The following is a 22,810-nucleotide window of genomic DNA, read 5'->3' as shown; positions in this document are numbered from 1 at the left end:
CGGCGAGCGAGTAGCCGAGGGAGGGGGCGAGGCAGGCTGTAAGTTGCCGGAAGTTCCACGTAGGGGCAGTGGCACGCTACTCTAGATGGACAAGGGAAAAATGGTCAATTGACAAGGGAGGGCCCACATGTCAGATCTTTGAATCCATTATCTATTAACAGAAGGTGGATGGAATGGTATACAGGTAAAAAGAAGTTCGCGCGATGGCATTGTTGACGATCAAAATTGGCAAACTGTGCAGGCCGGTCAGACTGATATGCACAAACCGGTCTGACCGGTTAAGGTGACTTTGCCAAAATGTAAATTGGACTTTACCATTGCGTAGCTCTCGTCAAGATGATCGAAATGTATATGTAGAACGCCCAATTTGGAGTTCGGATGAGAGAGTTATGGCTTCTGGAAGATTTGACATAGGGTCGTACTGGTCAGACCGGTCCAAACTGCACAGTCCGAATTTGGAGTTGTATTTTGACACGGGATTTGTATAAAATTAGACTCCTAATGAGGTACGACCTCCCCTCCCTATAAATATAAAGGGCCACAGCCGATTGAGGTTTATCCAATCGAATCTATCAAACACTTTTATCTTTTTTCACTTTTCTTTGCCCTAATCTTTTCCAACCCTATGTGATGTTCGTCTCTCGTCTCCATGGCGTGAGGGGGCGCCCTAGCTGGCCTGCCGAGCCTAGGGCAACCCAAGGTGCGCCTGCCCCGACGGGGTCCCTCCCGGACGGGCGTTCGTTGGATCCTCGCCGGGCTACTCCGGCGAGACTGGTCTGACCGGTTGGTGCTGCGGCGCTGCAAGGAGCGTTGCTATGTACTGCGCGATCTCGCGCGTTCGTGTGTTGGCCCAGAAAGGTGTCAACACAAATTGGCGACTCCGCTAGAGAACGAGAATTAGGCTATCATGACCGATTTGTCAAACCCTAGCAATCCAACATCATATGAAGAACTACTTGAAGAGTATCGGCGAGAATACGACAGAGCAGTCGAAGGCCTACTTTTGTCCTGTTTTCGTATAACAGAGCAAGGAGTCGTTAAGATAAAGGAGTTGCAGCCACATCCACCATCGATGTATTAATGGAGATGCAATCTTCAGGTACTTTATCTAATGTGCTATCTGATTTTGTCAAGTATTTAATTGATAAAGAAGATAGTTCAGTTGCAATTTCTGTTATTCAAAAATCGGCTATTGAAAAGCCGACTAATAATCCTTGCAATGATTTGCCAACTTGTGATGTTGTTGGTCAAGATACAGTTCGGCCGTCTCAAGCTGAATTTGTCGAACCAAAATCCCCTAGAATGAGCACAACGAAATCTAGTACTACAAAACTCGGGGGGCAACAAAACAAAGGCAAAGGTGCCGGTTGCACCACAACCGGTTTGACCGGTTCTCCAACCAGTCTAACCACTTCTTCTAGGGTTTCTGGTGGAAAATTCCAACCTAAGATGGTTAAACCCAAGAAACCCGAGATTGGTGTTTGGAAAAAAGTTGAAGCCATAGGCCGTAGAAAGCATCAGAAGGAAAAGCCGAAGCCCGTTCTTGGAGAGCTTCCGGCTAAATCCAAAAAACAAAATAATGATGCTAGTCAATCTAAAAATTCCAAGCAAGCCAAATCTGTTCCAAAACAGAAATTCTATTATCGGAATCGGCAATTGAGTAATCCTCACATGTCAATGCCGTTTCCATCATATGGATCATCTTTACATGTGCCGTGGGAATTTTGTTTTAATATGCATTATTCTTATCCTCCATAGTCTTATAATTCGTATATGCCGTTTCCTCCTAGATATTTTTGTTCAGATTATATTACATATAAGGAATCGTCAATTAAAAAGTCACCACCTAACAGCAATGATCGTTTTAATCACAAAAATCGGTCTGTGCAGAAAAAGACATATAAGGTGACTAAACAAGTCTATCGTGTCAAACAAGATGGGAGGTTAATTAAAAATTCAGATTTGACACAAAGGATAGACAAGCCGACCGTTGAAGAAACATCGGCTAGTTCTATTGAACAGATTGCCCCAGATGTTGAAGATGTTTCAAATAATATAGCTGAACAAAAATCAAGTTCGGCTGGGCTGCAAGATGATCCCAAAGCAACTGGTTTTGATGGAACTTGTCTAACCGGTGTCCTGACCGGTCTGACCGGTACGACCGATCTGACCGGCGCCAAGACCAATCTGACCGGTACCTCCAGTGAATCTGGGAATTCTTCCAAGGCCAAGAATTGGATAAGGCCAAGCTTCAAAGAGCTCCTGGCCAAATATGAGAAGATGGGAGCCACCCAGAAGCAAAGGAGACGGCCAAACGAAGCTAAAGATGAGAAGGCATCCTCGTCCATCTCAAGGTAACTGTGCTGCTATGCCATACTCAGTACCGATTGCTCCATGGTTTTGGTCGAATCCTTGTTATTATACGCCTTTGGATTATAACATGATGCACATGCAACCATATGGTATACAATATCCTATTTCATATTCAAAGTATGGTTCATCACAACGACTAATTACTACTGATGGTAATTTGGCCAAGATCGGCGCGTGTGCCAAACAATGTGAGAATAATAGCAAACAAGGTTCTAAGTATACACAGCCGAGGTGGTGTCCCTCAGGCTTATCTCACACCCAAAAGAGGAGGCTGTAACGAATGCGCAAGAAAGAGTCTATGGAACAACAAGCGGAGGTTGTACCAGTAAGGTCGGCGACCATAAAGTAGGTATGGAGGCCTAAGCAAGTTGTTTCGTCATCAGCTTGAAGAAGAAGCAAGATACAGCCGATAAAATTTATCGCCCTTAGATCAAAATATGGCTGATGCATGTTTATCATCGTCCTTAGGCAATTTTGGTCCAGAAGCTTGTTTTTTGGTATGCCAGCATCACCAAAAAACAGGGGGGAGCATATGTAGACGACCAAAATTGGTAGACCGGTCAGACCGATATGCACAAACCGGTCTGACCGGTCAAGGTGACTTTGCCAAAAATACAAATTGGACTTTACCATTGTGTAGCTCTCGTCGAGATGATCGAAATGCATATGTAGAACACACAATTTGCAGTTCAGATGAGAGAGTTATAGTTCTGAAAGATTTGACATAGGGTCGGACCGGTCCAAACTGCACAGTCCAAATTTGGAGTTGACACGGGATTTGTATAAAATTAGACTTCTAATGGGGTACGACCTCCCCTCCATATAAATATAAAGGGCCACGGCCGATTGAGGTTTATCCAATCGAATCTATCAAACACTTTTATCTTTTTTTATCTTTTCTTTAACCTAATCTTTTCCAACCCTATGTGCTGTTCGTCTCTCGTCTCCACGGCGTGAGGGGGTGCCCTAGCTGGCCTGCCGAGCCTAGGACAACCCAAGGTGCGCCTGCCCCGACGGGTCCCTCCCGGGCGGGCGTTCGTTGGATCCTCATTGGGCTACCCCGGCGAGACCGGTCTGACCGGTTGGTGCTGCGGTGCTGCAAGGAGCGTCGCTACATACTGCGCGATCTAGCGCGATCGTGTGTTGGCCCAGAAAGACGTCAACAGGCATACAGGTGCGAGCCAACTTTTTATTGGTATACAGATAACCACCATCTTTTGTAATGGCATACAGGTAAAAGACTCGAGTTGTGTTGGCTGACCAGCCCGCCTCCGGGGAGATGTGCGGAGTGGCGATGGAGAAAGAAATCTGCAGACACGCGTCACAAGTTGGTGGGTAAGCCAAGCAAGCGGTGAGAAAAACAATTGATCTTTGGTAGGAATATCCTCTAGCCCTTATTTTTTATGGATCTGCACCTTCTTCCACTTCTCTTGGCCCCGATAAGTGGATCAAATGTGAGAGGTATGGTGGATCCAGTCTAATTTATAAATATTTTTAAAGTTTTTCAATCTTCATAGTATAGATAGATAGATTTCTCCTTTAAAATGCATGTGTTACTGTTATCTCCGGGAACCATCTAAATACAACACTTACATCATTTTTATGTTTAAAATCGCACAGTTTAATTTGGTAATGCGAGGCACTCCATCCCAACCTTTTCCCTATTGTGTTTTTCCAACTCGGACCTCATAAAGAGGTCCTTGAAATGTTCAATATAAGAAAAGTAAAGTTTCTTCCGTTCCTCCAGTAGTAGACAATACAATAATTGTGCAAGTTGTTGGTGTAGTACAACATATTTCTTTTTCCCAATATGAGAAGACAAGTCATTTTGAAGACCATATTCTTTTTATATAAATCATGTTTGGATGCATTAGAACCAATAGTTACCAAATAAAACTAACACGTGGAGGTGGAGATTTGAATAGCTGTAGCAGTCCATTACGAGAAGTTAGTTATAATTAGTTGGCTGGTTGTTGCTAACAGTTTGGTACACATTTTTTTCACAAAAAAAAACAACTACCCAACGAGTTAAGTAGGTGAATCCATAGAACTCTTACTAGTTAGCCATCTAGTAGTTAGAAGCTAAATAAGGGGCTATTTGTGAGGCTTTCTCGCAATACAGCTTCACTGGTAAAATAAAAGCAGGTGAAGTAAAACAACTGGTTCACTCAACTTCTAATTCATGTTTGGTGGAGCTTTCCAATTCGGTAGTGATGAACTTTTATGTTTGTTGTCATAATTACTCACCGACCTATCACAACATTAATAAGACAAGTATATGAAGACTTGACCAAGTACATTCCAACGTGTGAGCAACGGTAGACCTGGTCAGAAGGCGGCGCACCAGCGAGAAGAAGGCAAAACCCTAACTCGAGTTGATCTATCTCCGGTGAAGAGGCCGTGTCAAAGAAGTCTTCACCTTCTTTTTAATGTTGTCATCCTGCGCCCGGAGAAACTTTGCCACTACTCTGCAACACAAGAGACAGGAAATATCAATTGAAAACCTGATAGCATCTCTTAATGTTGATGAGAAATCTCGGGCTAAGAATGTTTCTAAGAAGGGAGGCGAGGGTAACTCTAGCGCCAACATGGTGCAGAAGAACCACCCACCCAACAAGAACAAAAAGGCAGTCCACAAGCCTGTCAAGATTACTACCTTCAAGAAGAAGAAGACTGCAAATGCTAAAGGAGCTTGCTACGTGTGCGGTGATGGGGGACACTTCGCGAGCGACTGTCCAAATCGTGCAGACCGCAAATTAAAGACTAATCATAGATTAGGAGGATCCAGGGATGTCAACATGACAACTCTAGGTAGCACTGAGGATGGGTACGGTAATCTGTCTACCGTTCTTTCAGTATTTCAATCCATGAGTTTGTGGGTTGATACGGGTGGTAATGTTCATGTGTGTGCTGACATCTCTTTGTTCTCTTCTTATCAGGCCATCCAAGGTCCAAGCATGCTGATGGGAAACGGGTCACATGCTTCTGTTCGTGGTGTTGGTACGATAGATCTGAAGTTTACTTCGATGAAGATCGTGCAGCTGAAGAACATACAACATGTCCCAACTATCAACAAGAATCTAGTGAGCGGCTCCCTTCTGTGCAAGGACGGGTTTAAGGTAGTGTTAGAGTCCAATAAATTAGTTGTGTCGAAACATGGACAATTTATTGGTAAAGGCTATGATTGCGGAGGCTTCCATGAGACCTAAAAATCCTGCGAATATGATCTCACAAACTTGTTAGTTCCATTGATTGTGTTGTCACTCGATCACCAAAATCAATCGAAATGGCCTAAATGGAGCCATGTTCATTACAAACATCATCCCTAAAAATCATTATTCACATATTTGTCGTAGAAGGCTACTGTGGCATCTTTCGGTGGATTGTTGTTTATGGTTTAATTACATTGGGCTTCGTGAAAATTCAATATTAGAGACAGTATAACTTTTTCCTCAATGGAAAAGTTCATTGCCGGAGGGGGCACGGCTAGGATTCTTATCTCCGTGTTAGTCGTGACCCCATACATACATATCATGAAAATAACATGTTGACACAAACGACACAACTGTCACCGGAGGCCAGCGGGAATACAACTGCCATCTATAGGTTTGCATTGGTCCGGACAATTCTGTAAATCTTACTGTTCTTTTTCTGTGGCCAGATGGCTATATATACATCTTCGGTCAGTGCTCCATTCCCCACCACAATTTTTTTACTCGGATGGGGACTCACAAGTTAAGCCGCTACACAACTTCACGGTCGTCGCGTGGAGCCATGGACAGACTGACTTCCAAGTCTCGCAAGTCCCAGCCTGCAGATCAGAGCGGTCGTCGGTCATGTGGCTGCTTACTATACTGCTACCACTATATACTTACTCCAGGGCTGCAGGAAGTCCAGTTATGATCCTGAAACCAAGTTGGCGCTCTTACGCAACAGCCACACACAAGTAGAATCCCGCAAGCTAGAGTAGGAAACTTTCTAGCAACATGCCTCGTATGGATGCATCTACTACCGTCCGTGCTACCAAGTGGTGGTTCGAGTTATTGGCATGCCTAACCCTCCTGGCTGCAGCCACCGCCGTGCTGGGCGTATCTGCCGCGCCCCCCTCCGCCGCCGACCTCGCACTCGCGCACTGCCCCAAATCCTGTGGATGCGTGAACATCTCGTACCCCTTCGGCATCGGGCCGGGCTGCTTCCGCCCGGGCTTCGAGGTCACCTGCAACCACAGCACCAGGCCTCCCAAACTCTTCCTGGCCAACACCACCACCACCACCGAGATCGTCAAGCAATATCCATGGGGCGCTGTTGACGCGTCTATCGTCTTCAACATCGCCACCAGGCCCGGTGCGTTTGGCAATTACAGCTGGTCGTGGGAGGCTCCTGGAAAGAGCCTTATTATCCCCACGCAGTCAGCTTGGTTCATCGTCGGGTGCGGTTTTGAGGCCTTCTTGTTCGAAAATACTACTACTGGTCCCGGCGACCTGCTGGGCAATTGTGCAAGCACGTGCGACGATTCGGCGGCTTTGGGAACGGAGGTGGAGGAAGGAGGCTGTAACGGCATGGGATGCTGCAACATCGCGTTGCAAGAGCCCGTTCGTGCCTTTGCACTTTCCATCATTCAAAAGGAAGAAACAGTGTCTGCTGCGCTTGCGAATGCTACCGTCAAAGCGTTCCTATCTGATGGAAGCTACAATTTTAGCATGGCTGATCTGTTGTCCGATAAGGTCAACGGAAGCACCATTGGCGCTGCTACGGCATACCTATGGCTTCTCATCACAGATCAACCAACTTGCCGAAAGGCTAGGATGAATAAGCAGTACGCCTGTGCTGCTAACAGCGATTGTAAGGATTCTTATGATGGAAGCGGAGGCTACTACCGATGTCGCTACTCCAGCTTATACGATGATGGCAATCCCTATGTTGTCGGCCCGGGCGGGTGCTCCTCATCAGGTAAATACTGCACTTCTAACGGCGATGATGCCCTCTGTGATCAATTTATGAATTTGCATGTGCACATTTACGTGTTTTTATTTATTTATAATTTAATTCACCCCAGCAATTAAATTATATCTGATCTTTTGCAACTGCTTTCTACAGCAGCTTACAAACAAGCTATCATAATTTTCTTAAAACACAGAACAAATGCACACACTTAAATTTCATACACTCACCCATGTGAGTCCACGCACAAATACTCCACTGGTCAATCACTGAGATATTACTCACTCCATCCTAAAGTATAGCTATGCTCCGGATTCAAAATTCAGATGAACAGTCCAAAATACCTTCAGCAGAGCTGTATGCAGCGGGGACACGTTTTTATGACACGAATATTTGACCTTTTACCACTCTCCTTAATCTGTCGGAGAAAGGCTAAACGTGCCACAGAGAGTATCAATTAACTCTAAGGACTAGTCCTAATTTGGATATAGGTCTGCCACAGCCCATAAAGATTCTAACCGTCCAGCAAATCAAAAGCAACTGAACTTTCATGAAGCCATCAACAACGAGTATCAGATACGTATAGTTGCATATGCGTTAATTTGTATGGATATACTAGTAAAATGTACGTGCGACACGCACGTAATATAGTGTGGAACACATATTTTATATCTATTTAATCAACATAAATGAGAATGCCACATAGTTTCTTTGGTCATATTATTGAATAGAAGTTTGAAACTCAGGGTATAAGTGCACTTCAAGCCAATTAAACAACCGTGCTTGCTTTTGAAATAGGCGAAGTACAGCACACACGCGTCAAACATATGTTTTCAAAGATATCTAGTAAATAATTAAATACAAATCTGGATAGTTTTATCATAAAAATCTTATAGCCTATTTAGGGTCCGTTAGGTTAGGCTGTGCTCGTGGAAAAAACTGCGGTGGGTTGTGAGCTGTGAAAAAAAGAAGCTGAAATCCGTTTAGTTGAATTAGCTACGAGTCTTTGGGATTGGTAAGAAATGATTGTACTGCCCCTAAACTTATGATAGACAGTTTATATGGAAAATGATCATAAAACATTGTCCTGTTTAGACATTCACATGTAAATAGCTGTTTTAGAAAGGAAACTTATTTCTTTAGTTTTGCATCCATTATTAATATGAGGTGTACAAATACAAAAATAGCATTTGACAAATCGAAGGTTCGAAACTTGGAGCACTTGGATTGTATCTTGATTATGATGAACACAATAATCTAAATGAATCAATTAAATCCATTGAATGAAATCATGACGGTTTAAGACTATAAATAAATTCGCCAACCTGCTTATTACAATCACCATGCAAGCCAAAGGATGCTAGCCCAGTTGGTTAGTCACTCCGGCGGCACCCCTCAGGTCCTGAGTTCGACTCCCCGTGGGAGCGAATTTCAGGTTGAGGGTAAAAAAAAATCCCCTCGCTGGCCCTGTGTGCCAAAGCACTAGTTGTGAGACGGCCTAGGTCGGCCTGAGGACCCTTACATGGCCCAGGCACAGTTCCCAGGGGTTACGTCTCCTAGTGTCAGGGCGGGGCCAGGGTTCGGGGATTTTCTCGGTCGGGGAAGCCGATGCTTCTTCTTAAGTTAATACCGGTGGGGCGGTCTTTCCCCACCCGGCCGAGTTTTTACAATCACCATGCAAATAATAAAAACACACACTTTCTAGGAGTACAATATAATGAGAAAAAATGTAAAAAATAATTATCAAGATCAGAGTACAGAATGTATTGGTCTACTCTGCTCCATCCAAATATGATGGAGGACATCAATTTTTTTTTCTTCCCCGTGTCAATTTCTCTCTGGATCAGGCGGAGGATGTCCACTACCTAGCCTCTCGAAGCCGTTGTTGCCGTAGTAGTAGTCCTTCATGTCCTGCTGGATCTCGGCAGGCGAGTTCATGACGAAGGGCCCGTGCCTCACCACCCGCTCGCCCAGCGGCTGCCCGCCCACCAGCGCGAACGCGCAGCGACGCGCCAGACTTGTTCCACATGCTCATTCCGTCATCAGGGCCCAGCACGAGGCAGTGGTGCGCGCCGCCGGGGGCCAACTTCTTGCGGCCGTACCTGCCCTCACCGTCGATGATGTACATGAAGGCGTTATAGCCGTCAGGGATGGGCTGCTGGAGCTTGGACCCCGGCTGCATGGTGAAGTCCATGTACATGGTCGGGGTGCGCGTGTACACCGGGGAGCGCACGCTGAAGGCCTCGCCGACGATGATCCGGACCTCCACACCGTCTTTCTCGGCCCGACTGATGTACTTTTGCTATGAAGCTCCTGGTACCTGGGCTGGACGGGACCCCGCACGACGAGCTGGCCGGGGGCCCTGCCGCCCTCGCGCTGCCGTGCCTGGGAGGGTGGGAGGTGGGGCAGGCGGCGGGCTCCTGCGGTGCCCAGCGCTGCGGGAGGAGCCGGACAGGGGCTGCCTGCCGCCCTCACACCACCGTGCCGGGAGGGGAGCAACGGGGCCAGGCCCTCGGGCCGCAAGAGGAGAAGAGAGGGTTCGGGGGGGGGGGGGGGGGGGGGGGGGGGGATCGGCCGGAGACATCTGGATCCACCACCGCTGGAGCTGGGAAAGCGCCTCCTCCGACTGCGGATGGAGCTGCCATTGCATTTGCTTCGAAGGAGATAGGAGCAGTGGGCAGGGTGGCGCATGGGTTAATGCATCACGAATAGGGAGGGAAGTCGAAGAACTGGAGTGCGCCAGCCGCAGAGGAAACAGACGACACAAATTGACGGGAGTCAATGAGCGGGTACGCGGGTGGGTAAACCAACCGATCTGTGATAAAAACAATTTCTTTTTGGCAGAAACATCCCCAAATATGTAATTTTTATGGATCTCCACCCCTCCCACCTCCTTGTACTCTGACAGGTGGGCCCAGCGTGAGGGGTAAAGTGGACCCAATTTGGATGAAAAAAGTTTTCAATTGTTTTCGATCTTTATAATATAGAATAGATAGATTGATAGATTATATGATCGAGCCATAGACATAGGGCTGGTCCAACTCGCATACGGGATGAAATAAGACCCACCTGTCAATGTCACCAGATAGACCAAACTAAAAAATTTAGGTGGAAACGTTGTGTGCTTTAGACAAAAAATAGGTATAGATATATTGTAAGAGAAATTTATGGTCAAAGTAATATACACCACTGAAGAGTTTTTCTAATACTAATACACCTATTAATAAAAACGATCGGAGGGATCAGAGTATCTTGCAGTACTTTTATTCTTTGATTTTTTTTTCATTCGACGTAAACATGCCTTTTTCCATGGATTAATTTGGCGCGCATGCATTCACATACTCATATACAAATTCATCGAACAAGAAACAAATCGTTATGTATTCAATGTATAAGAATGGGTACTAGTCAAATAATTTTGTATTCCCATATTAGTTTCGTATTTGTAGCAAGTCACCTTGCTTGTTCTTATTAACCCTGTTTAATGCAACAGGGTATGACCCCAGTCACGACAAGCTGAATTGTTCAAGAACATGTGGCAATACAAGTATTCCATTCCCCTTTGGGCTAGAACCAGAGTGTTCAGCTAATGTGAATTTTCTACTGAATTGCACATCAAATCAACCCCAGATCGGAATACATCGGCAGTATCAGGTGGTAAATATTTCTTTGGATGAAGGACTCCTATCTGTGAACAAAACCTATTACCCTAATAAAGACATGTCACTTATTAATGATTATTTAATGGATGATACTGAGGAATATGGTATTTGGAAATGGGCTATCAGCAACACAACTTGTGACAAGGCAAAGAACCAGAACCACACAAGCTATGCATGCATCAGTGCAAACAGTGAGTGCACGAATGTCACCGACGGAGATGCCTACATTGGTTATCGTTGCAAGTGTTCACCTGGCTATGAAGGAAACCCTTACACCAGCAGGAATGGTAGTTATAGTTGTCCAACGGGCCCAGCCCGGCCCGACCCGGCACGGGCCCGATCCGGCCCGGCCCGATTAGCCCGGATAACTAATCGTGCCGGGCCGGGCCGGCCCACGTGCCGAGGCACTGCGCACGAGCACGGCCCGAGGCCAATTTAGCGTGCCGGGCCGGCCCGACCGGCCCGTTAAGCGCTCCACGGCCCGAGCAGCCGGCGCGGAGCCGCCGCCGCGCGAAGGAGCTGCCGGCCGCCACGCCGCGCGGAGGAGAGGAGGTGGCCCGCCGGCCGCAGTGCGGGGGAGGAGGTGGCGCGGCCTGGAGGAGGACTGGAGGAGGATGCAAAGCCGGCGGCCGCGCCCTGGAGGAGGAGGCGGCCGCGGCCTGGATCTGCTGCATCGCCGGCCGGAGGAGGAGGGGGGCGGCGCCGTCGCCCAGCGGAGGGAGAGAGTAAGGAGCTGCCGACGCGGAGGAGCCACGACGCGGAGGAGAGGAGGTGGCCCGCCGGCTGCAGTGCGGGGGAGGAGGTGGCGCGGCCTGGAGGAGGAGGATGCAAAGCCGGCGGCCGCAGCCTGGAGGAGGAGGAGGAGGAGGCGGCCGCGGCCTAGATCTGCTGCATCGCCGGCCGGAGGAGGAGGGGCGGCGGCGCCGTCGCCCAACGGAGGGAGAGAGGGGAGGGGGCGCGAGGGAGGACAGGGGTGGGGGGCGGGCGGCGTGAGGCCGTGAGCCGCGTGAGGGAGGGAGGGGTGGGCCGGTGGGGTGGCACTGTGGCATATGTGGGCTATGGCCTGCTAGATTTAGGGTTTGAGACATGGACTTTGTATTTTTATGTGGGCTGAATACATATTCGTGCCGGGCCGGGCCGGCCCACGTGCCTGAGGCGCGGCCCAAGCACGGCACGATGCCCGTGCCGGGCCGGCCCGGGCACGTTTAACTTCGTGCCGGGCCGGGCCTTGTATCGGGCCGAAAACTCGTGCCTCGTGCCGGCCCACGGGTCTCGGGCCTAATGGAAAACTATAATGGTAGTTGCCATGGTACGCATACTCTGCATCTATAATCATTTTTGTTATATTTTTATTTTTTGAACGAATTTAGGATTAAATGTCATACATCTAAGGATAGATATGTATGCTTAGGTAGCCAAAATTAAACTATGTGGTATGTAACTTAATACAAAAAAAAGACAATCCACAATATGACACTAAAAAGTTATATTCTTTTATAATAAGCCACTGTTTGTGAGTCTGAAACGTTGTATGCCCACCACGCGGTCCCATAACTTATCCAGTGGCACTAAATTAAATAAAGTTCCACCTCCATGAGGAAACACTCGAATAGTCATGTGAGGTACATTATCCAGTTAATTCAGCTCACTTTTTGGAACGCCACCTGCAGATATCAACGAGTGTTTGAAGTTACCCTACTTATGTAATGAAACATGCCATAACCTGGAAGGAAGCTACAATTGCACCAGCTGCCCTCAAGGCACATCTTTCGATCCTGTAGAAAGGCAATGCACTCCCAGTAAACATCACAACCTTGTTTTTGGTATGTAAATAGATTTTCACTGTACCTCATTTCGTTGCTTTTTTTTTGAGAAACAATAAAAATAACCAAGGTTATTTTTATAATTACTTGTGCAGCTGTTGCTATTGGGCTTGGCTCTGGCTTTGGAGTCTTGGCTCTCACGTTAAGTACAACCATATTAATCCAACAATGGAGGAGACACATCCGAAGGACAATTCGAAGGGCACACTTCCGCAGAAACAAAGGCCTACTCCTGGAGCAGCTAATCTCGTCTGAGGAAACTGCTACCCAGAGCACAAAAATATTTTCCTTAGAAGAACTGGAGACGGCAACAAATAGCTTTGACTCGACACGAATTGTTGGTTGTGGTGGTCATGGTACAGTTTACAAGGGCATTTTATCAGATCAACGTGTGGTATCCATCAAAAAGTCCAAAATCGTGGAGCAGAGTGAGATCGATCAATTTATAAATGAGGTTGCCATCTTGTCTCAAATTATTCATCGCAATGTGGTGAAACTTTTTGGTTGCTGCCTTGAATCTGATGTGCCTTTGCTTGTGTACGAATTCATCTCGAATGGCACACTTTATGATCTTCTTCATGGTGATTTGAGTACCAGATGTTTGTTAACATGGGAAGACCGTACAAGGATTGCTCTTGAGGCTGCAACTGCTCTTTCTTATCTCCATTCGGCAGCTTCAATCCCAATCTTCCATAGAGATGTGAAATCAGCCAACATACTGTTAAATGATAGTTTCACTGCAAAGGTTTCAGATTTTGGTGCTTCAAGATCCATTTCTATTGATGAGACTCATGTTGTCACCATTGTGCAGGGGACATTTGGGTACTTAGATCCTGAGTATTACCATACAGGACAGTTAAATGAGAAAAGCGATGTTTATAGCTTTGGTGTGATTCTAGTTGAGCTACTAACAAGGAGGAAATCAATTTTTCTCAATTGCTTGGGTGAAAAACAAAATTTATCTCATTGCTTCCTTCAAAGACTACGAGATAAAACTACCGCAGAAATATTGGATCCTCAGGTTATTGAGGAAGCAAGCCAGGGGGAAATTGATGAGATGGCTTCACTTGCAGAGGTATGTTTAAAGCTTCAACGAGAAGAGAGGCCTACAATGAGAGAGGTGGAGTTAAGACTGCAGCTCCTACGGGGTAAGATAACTAAGGGCAATCGAGGAAATTTGCAAGTGGACAATGAAATTGAGCCATTTTTATTGTCCAAGTCCAACTCAAGTTCTCGCGCTCAGTATAATCAGCTCGGAGCAAATTCTGACTCCATAAATAATCATGAAGCCACTCGATGCTACACCATGGAGCAAGAACTTGTTTCTTGGAGTGATTTACCTCGCTAAATGTGGAATGTACTTCTTGTATAATTCCGTCAGTGTAAAAACTTTCTTTGGATTGTACTTTTAGATTTGTGGTTGTGGAACTGATCTAGAGGATGATGTAGGAACTCTTTTTGAAGTTGAACAATTCAATATTTTCTTGTTAATTTGAATATTTGATGCTAAGTTACTTTCTTCGCCAAAAAATGCTACTTTACGATGCTGGTTTACATGATTATTGTCCTTCTATGCACGGACAGCATCCGCATGCGGCAGGCTAACACCCAACGGCCTCATCGCTCCTCGGGGCAGCTCGGGCAGACCCCCACGCCCGGCGCCGCTGCCCTCCATGCACCGCTCCCCATCCCTCGCTGTCTCCTAAGCGGCCGCCGGAAGTTTGTGCGGCCGCAAGGAAGGCGATGGCAGGGCATGCCCCTCCTTCCTCCCCTTCATGCACTCCTAAGTGGTGGTCCCGTCCATGGTGACGGTAGCGACTGTCGTTGCTCCGCAGTCGGATCCACCCATGTGGGCTGGGATCCGCTCACACAACCGCCTGATCTGCTCCCCCAAGGCCTCCGCACGATGGGGCTCTGTGGCTGCGGTGGTGCGGCTCTATGTCAGTGGGTCGGGCGGCACCCGCCGGGGCATGCTCCCGGCCGGGGCAGGCCTCCACGCGTTGGGGCACGGTAGTGGTGGTGGGCCTGGCTCCTGTCCCGCGCGCAGAATGGATATACTATGACCAGTGGGGGGGTGGCTTGGCTCGGTGGTGTTCGGGGCTGACGTCCTGCGTAGGCAGCGCTCAGCGACAGCCGCTGTGGTGGTGGTGCATGCGGCCGGCAGCAACAGCACTCGCCGCGTGAGACGCCAGCATTGCGCACGGTGGTGCCAGGTGACATTGGGTACGCCTGCAACACTCTTGTCTGGTCTTGTTCATGACTGTTGCCGTTCCTCCGAGGATTGGCTAGGGTGCTGGCGAAAGCTTGGACGGTGACGTTTGTGGACGGTGCTCCCTCCTTGGAGGCGTTCGTTTGCACCTCTCAACATCCCCATGCCAGATGTTGTGGGTGAAAACCCAACCCATCTTGGGCTGGGGTCGGTAGCGCTTTCAGCGACATGACCTTCTTGAAGGCGACGCTAGGCTAATCTGGATGGCAGCGATGGCCATCAACAGGGTGTGCTACCTCTTCTCTTCCTTTCTTCCTCCTATAAATAAAATCATTGTTTGCATTGGTATGGCTCGCGTTGAGGACCCAATCCGACCAGGTAGGGTGTGTAGAGGCTCTGGTCGATGGCCCAATCCAACGGGATACAGTGAGTTGAGGCATGTGTCGATATCACGATCCGACCTGGGGCACCAGAGGCTTTCTATCCGCACAGGTGTTGCCGTGGAGATTCCAGTGGTAGCACAACGAAGGTGAGGTTTTGGAGTGTCTCGGTGGTACTATGTCACCCTCGATGGTGAAGCAAGCTCAGATCCTTGGATAATCCGGCGATGGTAGTGGCGAGACATTATGCACCTTAAGGTGGTGTCCGAGGAGTGGTGTGCGGTGGTGGATTTGGAGAGGTCCCAACACATTGAGTTAAGGTTTAGGTCGATGTCCCAATCCAACCTGGGCGAGGAGTTGTCTCAGAGTTCCAGGATCCGGTGCATTTTTCGGTGCTTGGGGTGCATGGTGCCGTAGTGGTAGTTCGGCAAAGGTCCTGTATGGCGGTGGCTCTTTCAGTGTGATGCAATGGTTAGGAATGTAAATGGATCAAATACAAATATATATTCCTGATATCATATTTGTTTTCATATTTTTGTTCGAATACAGATCAGATACGGATAGTGTTAGTTTTTACCGGATAAGACTATAGTAGATATTGACATCATAAATATGTAACTTTTAGTATCCAGTTACGGATATTCAATATCCCAAATCGGATACGAACGGATAAAACCCCTTCATCGAATTCGAATACAGTTGGGAAATATTCGTACCATTTACATCCCTAGCGGTGGGCTCCTCTGTAGACTACTGCCAACGTACGTTTGGTGTTTGGATATCGGCGATCATGTATGCGTGACATGGACTGCGGTGGCCAGTTCTATATGGCAGCGACTGGTTGGTGTGGGACATCGTTGGGGACGAAAGCGCTCGTGAGGTGGGCTGCTTGTCAGCTTCTTGTTGGATAGTGGTGGCGCGGTGTGGTGGTTTTGTATGGAGTCGAGTTTGAGTTTCGCAACTGTGTTGACGTATCAATCCAATCGGTTGTTTAATAGTTAAGTTCGAGAGAAGTTGTGTGGTTATATTGGCTGGTGGTGGTGTTTTTGATGATTGTTGCGGTGTAATCGGTAGCCATCATGTCTGGTTCGTTTTAAAAATATAAAAATGCACATGCGGGAGGCTTTTTTTAGGGGAGCATACCGATACGGCAGGCTTGATGGCGACTAGTCCTCGAAATGGCGAATGTAGACCCACCCGCTAATTTGCTTCTCTCGTCGGCCACTAATTTGTTGTGTGGGCTTTTTCTGGGCTTGTGGCTTATTCAATTGATTTGGTGGGTCGCATTGTTTGATTCCTAAATTTTTTCGCAGCAGGCTCCCCTAAGTGGGTGGGGTTATATGTCAACAATTCCACCAACAAATATCACCTGAAAACTTCTCTACTAATAATATTTAACTAGGTTTGTGCCCGTGCATTGCTACGGACAAAAAAATATGACCAATACAATGCATAAACCAATGCACCCGATGTTAACATTCTTACCCTATCGGCGCAACGGCCAAAATTTGGGTTTCAAATTTTCTGCAGTCAGAAAGGCTATATAATGTTTATATTACAATTATCTACAATGCATGTCTAGTCTCTCATCAAGATTCTACACGCGCATAACAAAGGCTATAGAATCGTTCCCGTGCTAAACAAAAATAAACCCAAAACAACATTTTGCACGTCCGAAAAATATTACATTCAATGAAATCAAAATATACATATCCATAATAGATGACTCCTAATTATTGCTCTTTCAAAAAAACTAAGGAAGCATGGTTCACCAGCAACCAGGAGGATTCTACTTGATACGACACAGTAATGTGTATGTCAGGGGTGTTGCTTTGTTCAGTCAGTCACCATAATATTGCCTAATGCCAGGAACCCAGGACTATAAAGTAAGGTAGTCGATACATGCCTGAAGAAAGAAAAAAAGCTATTTAGTCGCCATGTCTATTGGGAATTTCACCAAACAGCTGCAGAGCACTGAGATTGGACTCACCTTTGAATGAATTTAGTTTTAGAAATAAGAAATATCACTCTCTTAGCTACATTGAACCATATCTTTGCTGCCAAATCGATTAAAATTGTCTCATCTTTAGTTGAGTCTTCACATCTGTCATGTTCTACAATACTGTCATTACCCACCAAAGCAAGGTGGTTTTTAGGAGTTTCATAAATAGGATCTTCAAGAAATAAATAATGCATCAATGTAGTTTACATCATGGAAAACCTAATACGGACTCCTCTCCAGTACTAAGCTCCCATTGTTGAGTGCTAGCATCAACCTAGGACTGGCCAACAGAACAATTCTTCCTCTGAAAAACTGAACCCATAAAAATATAGAAATAGACAATGATACACAATAAATCGATGAAAGCAGAGCATCATGGAAGGAAATGATATTGACATCAACCTTCAAGCTGAAACAAATTACAAGTACTTCAGAAACAAGAAAATTTCCTATGTGAAGAGTTACCCAGAAAAGACATTTACCTTACTCTTAGCATTCAAGCGGCTCTTAAGTTTTGCAATCGCTTTAGAAGCTGCTTGTTCACTTGCTACCATTAATTTGGTGAATGTTGATTTCAGATACGACCTTATTCCAATCCCCCCATCTTACTCTTTGACACTCAAAAGCTTCCTGGATTCTTCTTTGCCAACTAACTCTAGAACCTCGGGTACAGAGTCCTCAAAACTTCCTTGAGCTCCTGGACACTGGTATGAATATGTCAATACATAATATAGAACACACACTGCAGAAGAACTCAGTGCCTGCAAGGCTGCAACACTTTGAATTCCTTTCTAGGAGGCAATGGATTCAAACAACAACGTTCAGACAGAGGAGCAGAATAAGCTCATCAAGCAAACTGAATGTCTCCCAGAAAACATTTCACCATCCCTTACTGCCTACTAATCGAAAACAAGGTTGCTCAACACCTCATCCTAACAATCAACTATTAGGTTGATCTCCTCATTAATAGGCCCAACGGCATATTAGGCCCTTGATCCGCGCCCTGATCGGTGGCGCCCAACCTTTCATTGGTTGGTGGGCCCCGCTGCACATCGCCACAATAAATATGAGGTGGGGGGGGGGTCGGGGCTCACGACACGAGGTTCACCGTGCTGCCAACCCCCTCACCGACATCCTAAACTCTAGTCCGATCTGAGAGGGGGCGCTGGAGCAGCGCGAAGCTCCACCTTCGCTGCCGCCGCCATCGTCCCTGATTCGCAAGCGTCGGTGCCACCGTCCTCGACTCCACTGCTACGCCCGGAGTGCCACTGCACCGCTCGTCGCCGCCCTAGAGCGGATCTGCATCACCGAACCTGAGATGGCCGGATCTAGCTCCACTGGTGGTGATGGTCTCTTTCTCTCCCTCTTTGTGTACTCTATGTTGTAGATCTAGGACTCTCTTGTACTCAAAACAAAGAAAGAAGGAAGAAATCCTCACGATCTATGCACTATGTGATCCTAGAGTCTAACAATGGTATCAGTCTCCTACACTAGAGTGTAGATCGAGTTGGGAAAGGATGGATTCGAACACGAATCGAAAGATTCTATCTATCTATATCTATCTATCTATACTATAAGAATCCAAAACAACTAAAATTAGCATGTATCAAGATTAGCCTACCCATCTCCCTCACTAACCCATCTTTTTAGAACCCATATATAAGCCCAAAAATTTGACGAAGCCTAGGGCAGACTCATTTCGTCATCCCGCAGCATACAATTCCGCCTTGACTTCGAATTTTTTGACACCGCGCCTCCGTGTACCCACCTCCGTGTACCCGGCTGCTCATTGGTCATCCAACCCAAATAATCAGCGTGATTACCTTCCAAATGGGGTGCCTGGCCCTTCCTCGCAGCCCCGGATTATGCCCTCCCTCGTCGCCCCGGATCTTCGCCGCGTGGGTTCCTATCTGGGTGCGTCATCCTCATTGCCGTGGTGGTCCTCCGCCGCAGCTCCCCGTCCCCGGTCCCTGTCCACGTCTCCGCTCCGTCCCGGTGCGCCGCCTCTCCCCATCCCCGGCTGCTGTCCGCACTACCGCTGCTCCGTCCCCGGCCACCGCGCCATCCCTAGCCGCCGCGCTATCTCCGGGTGCGGCGCCGCCCGCAGGCTGCCGCCGCGTCGTTCACGCGCCGCCACCGCCGTGCCATCCACTCCGCCACAGACGGCACCGGCACGCTCACAGTCTTCACGAATGAGAAAGGCGGCGCCATCGATGACTCCATCATCACCAAGGTCACTGACTAGCACATGTACCTCGTCGTCAACGCCAGCTGCAGGGACAAGGACCTCGCCCACTTCGAGGCACACATGGAGGTCTTCAACAAGAAGGGCGGATATGTCAAGTGGCACATCCACGATGAGCGCACGCTGCTCGCATTGCAGGTCAGTGCCGTTCTCTTGCCCTCCTGCTGGTGTTCATCGATTGCTTTAATTGATGAGTGCCATACGTGAATATTCCTAAAAGTTTTTTTAATGTGCTGACGATGCAATAACGACAGGTCAGAGAAACTATTGTGAAAATGATTTTTATTGTTTAGAAAAAAATGTATTTGAGTTCAGATGTACCGGATCAGTTGATGGACAGAGGCTTGTTTGATATAGTGCATTTATAACCATTAGATCAATGCGGGCTTTAGGATGTGTATGGCTGAAAGCAGATTGTTTTTGCCAAAAAGCTTGGTACTCAGTGATGCTATGGAGTGTAGACTATGATTGGTGATTAGTGAAAAGTGGATGCAGTTTATCTGAGATCTCTTTATTAGTTTGTGGTGTACTGGTGTTTGAATTTCCTGCCAGTATCAGGTGTGTTTAGTCTTTTTAGCAAGATTATTGGGTTTTCTCAATAGCCCATCCGATGTGATGGCATCCTGGTAAATATTGCCTAATTGTCATACTACAAATGTATGTCCTTTGAGTTTAATTTCACATTGTTTTCGGCTTTTTTCAGTTTTCAAATTTGGGCACTTGGTACTCGCTACTGTGTTTTCAATGTTTCAGTGAGTCGTCTGGTAGCTCAAGCACCATGGCTGTTGTTTTTAAGGCTGATCTGCTCCAATTGTTGCAGTCTTATGTTTCTTTATGAATATACTCCAGTGTTCCTAGCGAACTGGCCTTAGAATTCCCCTTTTGCTTGGTGTAGTTAATCATCTATGGTTAAATGGTCTTAGCTGCAAAATATCAAGGAATGTTGTAGTTCTGCCCTTCTGAGAAAACAGGGCTAACCTGTTCAAGTTAGGATTTTTTTTGGCAATGTTGCGACTTAAAAAAAGTGCTTGTTAGTTCCCTGCAAAATACCAATTCAGGATGATACTTGTTCTCACTTTTCTTCTGGTGTTGCTTTGCAGCTGCTAGGCGAGTCTTGCGAAACAACAAGGCCCTTAGGAACAAGTGTCTTGTTGCAATGGTGAGCTTCATGAGCCTGCCTATTCTTCTCACACATCATTGTTCTCACTTTTCACACATCATTTTTCTTTTCACAGTGTTCGCAAGTTAGGATTTTTTTTGGCAATGTTGCGACTTACATGCTGTAGTGATGCCACATCGAGGGGAAACCTGGAAATTAAATCTGAGGTTTTTGATTTTTTGTGTCATTATCCTACAAAAGTGACATAATGACCTAGGCTAAATGGATGGCCATTTACATGGGCTCTCAGATTCCAAGGTAATGCTTTGACTGTTCTATCATTGAGGGATCAGTTAATTTTATTCAAGACTTGTTTAGTTTAGGTGCTCTAGGACCATCTTAATAGGACAATTCCATTATTTTATTAATCCCCACCCATTTCATGCAGAGGACAGCAAAATGGATCCGGAAAATTGCATTTTCCATTGTATGCCTTCTCTGTAATTGAGTCACTTAGGGTATTTCTGGTGCAGGAGCAGGACCTCGATGGAAATAAGGTTGTCAAAGAAGTGATTTTTGGCCCAGGGGAGAAAACGTATCGTTACTGCAAGGTATGACTTCAAAACTTCACAGCATAGCTGTTTGTGAAATAAACTGCTATTTATATCCACTAATCTCCTTTCTTTTTGTTAGTAGCACATCTCAAAGCAACGCCTCCCAAACCTGTCTAGCGACCTAATGAAGAAGGGAAAACATTTCATATCGATACGCAGCCCTCTAAATGTACTGGTATCTGTCACTTTTTTTGTCTAGCATCACATGCAGCTTGTCGTATTCTTCGGTTGCACAATTTCTATTTTTTGTAGCACATCCGCAGAAAGGAAACCCATTATGCTTTCCAAATTATTTTGCTTTAGCAGAGTTTGCATATTTTATAGTGTACCTAATACCTCCTGGCTACCACTAATAGCACTTGATTCCATAAACCCAGCCATCTTTAGATAAAGTCATTTCACCATCCTTCTTGGAGCTTGGTATAGGCGAACTTGTCTCAATATACAGTGAATTATGTGAAATTGGGAAGGCACCTCCTGTGATAGATGCAGATGACCTGCAACAAGAACCTGAGGTAAATCTATAATTAGTTAATGCATTCAGTTTATCATAGTGACAATTATCCATCTTATGAATGTAGTCTAAGAATAATAGATACCATCTTCCATGATGTGGTGTAGCAAGCTTCTTTGAAGGGCATGACATTTTAGTTGCTCCATTAAATCCTCAGCTTTTATGCTTTACTAAAGATTATGTATTTAGATCCACTGACAATTGGATTGTGAAGTAAGCAGTGAGGTGTAGTAGATTGCATGCTGATAGGAGCCCCTTTAACCATGGTGACCAATAATTTAATGTTCCTTTAGGGTGCTTGCATTCTTCTGAAACAGATTTAATGTTTCAGTTATCTTTGCTCATATATGTATAATCTTTGCAGTAACCTGTATTGTGTTTCAACTGATTTCCAATATATTCAGGACCTGCTGGACCACCCGAGGGGAAGGTGCAGTAGGGTACCCGGAAGCAGCGCACGCTCATCGACGATTTCATCCCCACCATTGAGGGAAAGAATGCCATACGCTACCCACATCCGAAGACGCTTCCTGGTATGTAGTTCGGCCACGATTTATTTACCTGATGATGCCTCTTGCTAGGAAAATTCAGCAATCAAACAGTGATGCAAACAGTCAGGTGAAATTATACAGATAGAGATGGGGAAAATAACAAATAAGTGTCTCTTCATACACGGTCCTTCTTATATGCATGTTATTTGCATGCCTGAATTGCATGAGTGAGCAAATTCAATATGCAAATAAGTCGCAACATTTGCAAAAAAAAGTGCGGCTGCTTGATGCTAATCTATGTTCGAAATAAATTTATTATTTGGTCCTCTAAACTGTATATGAGACGTGTCATACAAATTGAGGACAATAGCTTCAGATTATTCTAAAATGCACAAATCCTATTGGTTAAGTATACCTGAACTTAATTCCTATTGCTATCTTTAAGGGATCAATTATG

At 46.2% G+C, this 22,810-nt stretch overlaps 2 protein-coding genes across 7 annotated transcripts; both read left to right on the top strand.

Moving 5' to 3' along the window:
• The first annotated feature begins 6,094 nt into the window (after nucleotides 1-6,094).
• LOC120675982 (wall-associated receptor kinase 5-like) lies at nucleotides 6,095-14,313 on the top strand. Of its 3 annotated transcripts, XM_039957183.1 has the most exons (6): nucleotides 6,101-7,323; nucleotides 10,808-11,263; nucleotides 12,274-12,285; nucleotides 12,647-12,799; nucleotides 12,895-13,604; nucleotides 13,637-13,979. In XM_039957183.1, exons 1-6 carry the CDS (start codon nucleotides 6,360-6,362, stop codon nucleotides 13,661-13,663), a joined length of 2,322 nt encoding a protein of 773 aa, XP_039813117.1. In that variant the 5' UTR covers nucleotides 6,101-6,359; the 3' UTR covers nucleotides 13,664-13,979. The 3 variants fall into 3 exon arrangements, with proteins under 3 accessions (XP_039813116.1, XP_039813115.1, XP_039813117.1); XM_039957182.1 differs by having other exon boundaries at nucleotides 6,095-7,318; nucleotides 10,806-11,263; nucleotides 12,895-14,313; XM_039957181.1 differs by having other exon boundaries at nucleotides 6,098-7,323; nucleotides 12,895-14,313.
• Nucleotides 14,314-19,644: 5,331 nt separating this feature from the next.
• Nucleotides 19,645-22,302, top strand: LOC120674353 (branched-chain-amino-acid aminotransferase-like protein 2). 4 transcript variants are annotated; one of them, XR_005675060.1, is made up of 4 exons: nucleotides 19,645-19,773; nucleotides 21,268-21,345; nucleotides 21,431-21,863; nucleotides 22,267-22,302. XR_005675060.1 is itself a non-coding variant. In XM_039955526.1 (3 exons), the coding sequence occupies exons 1-3, from the start codon at nucleotides 19,699-19,701 to the stop codon at nucleotides 21,545-21,547; spliced, it is 270 nt and encodes an 89-aa protein (XP_039811460.1). In that variant the 5' UTR covers nucleotides 19,651-19,698; the 3' UTR covers nucleotides 21,548-22,198. The 4 variants fall into 4 exon arrangements, 1 of the variants encoding a protein (XP_039811460.1); XR_005675062.1 differs by lacking the exon at nucleotides 19,645-19,773 and adding an exon at nucleotides 20,904-21,052; XM_039955526.1 differs by lacking the exon at nucleotides 22,267-22,302 and having other exon boundaries at nucleotides 19,651-19,773; nucleotides 21,431-22,198.
• Nucleotides 22,303-22,810: the final 508 nt, after the last annotated feature.

Source organism: Panicum virgatum, chromosome 5N, assembly GCF_016808335.1.
Source record: "Panicum virgatum strain AP13 chromosome 5N, P.virgatum_v5, whole genome shotgun sequence".
Taxonomy (NCBI): Eukaryota; Viridiplantae; Streptophyta; class Magnoliopsida; order Poales; family Poaceae; genus Panicum; species Panicum virgatum.
Note: the sequence above shows the minus strand (reverse complement) of the source record. Positions and strands in the feature narration are given on the sequence as shown.

What these genes read in the sequence shown, in the direction of transcription:
- LOC120675982 (XM_039957181.1), top strand. Translation starts at nt 6,360, where the DNA reads ATGCCTCGTATGGATGCATCTACTACCGTCCGTGCTACCAAGTGGTGG. An exon ending in GGGCGGGTGCTCCTCATCAG is followed by an intron (nt 7,324 to 10,807) that starts GTAAATACTGCA and finishes TTAATGCAACAG; the next exon opens with GGTATGACCCCAGTCACGAC. An exon ending in ACATCACAACCTTGTTTTTG is followed by an intron (nt 12,800 to 12,894) that starts GTATGTAAATAG and finishes TTACTTGTGCAG; the next exon opens with CTGTTGCTATTGGGCTTGGC.
- LOC120674353 (XM_039955526.1), top strand. Translation starts at nt 19,699, where the DNA reads ATGGAGGTCTTCAACAAGAAGGGCGGATATGTCAAGTGGCACATCCAC. An exon ending in GCACGCTGCTCGCATTGCAG is followed by an intron (nt 19,774 to 21,267) that starts GTCAGTGCCGTT and finishes TTTCTGGTGCAG; the next exon opens with GAGCAGGACCTCGATGGAAA. An exon ending in AAACGTATCGTTACTGCAAG is followed by an intron (nt 21,346 to 21,430) that starts GTATGACTTCAA and finishes TTTTGTTAGTAG; the next exon opens with CACATCTCAAAGCAACGCCT.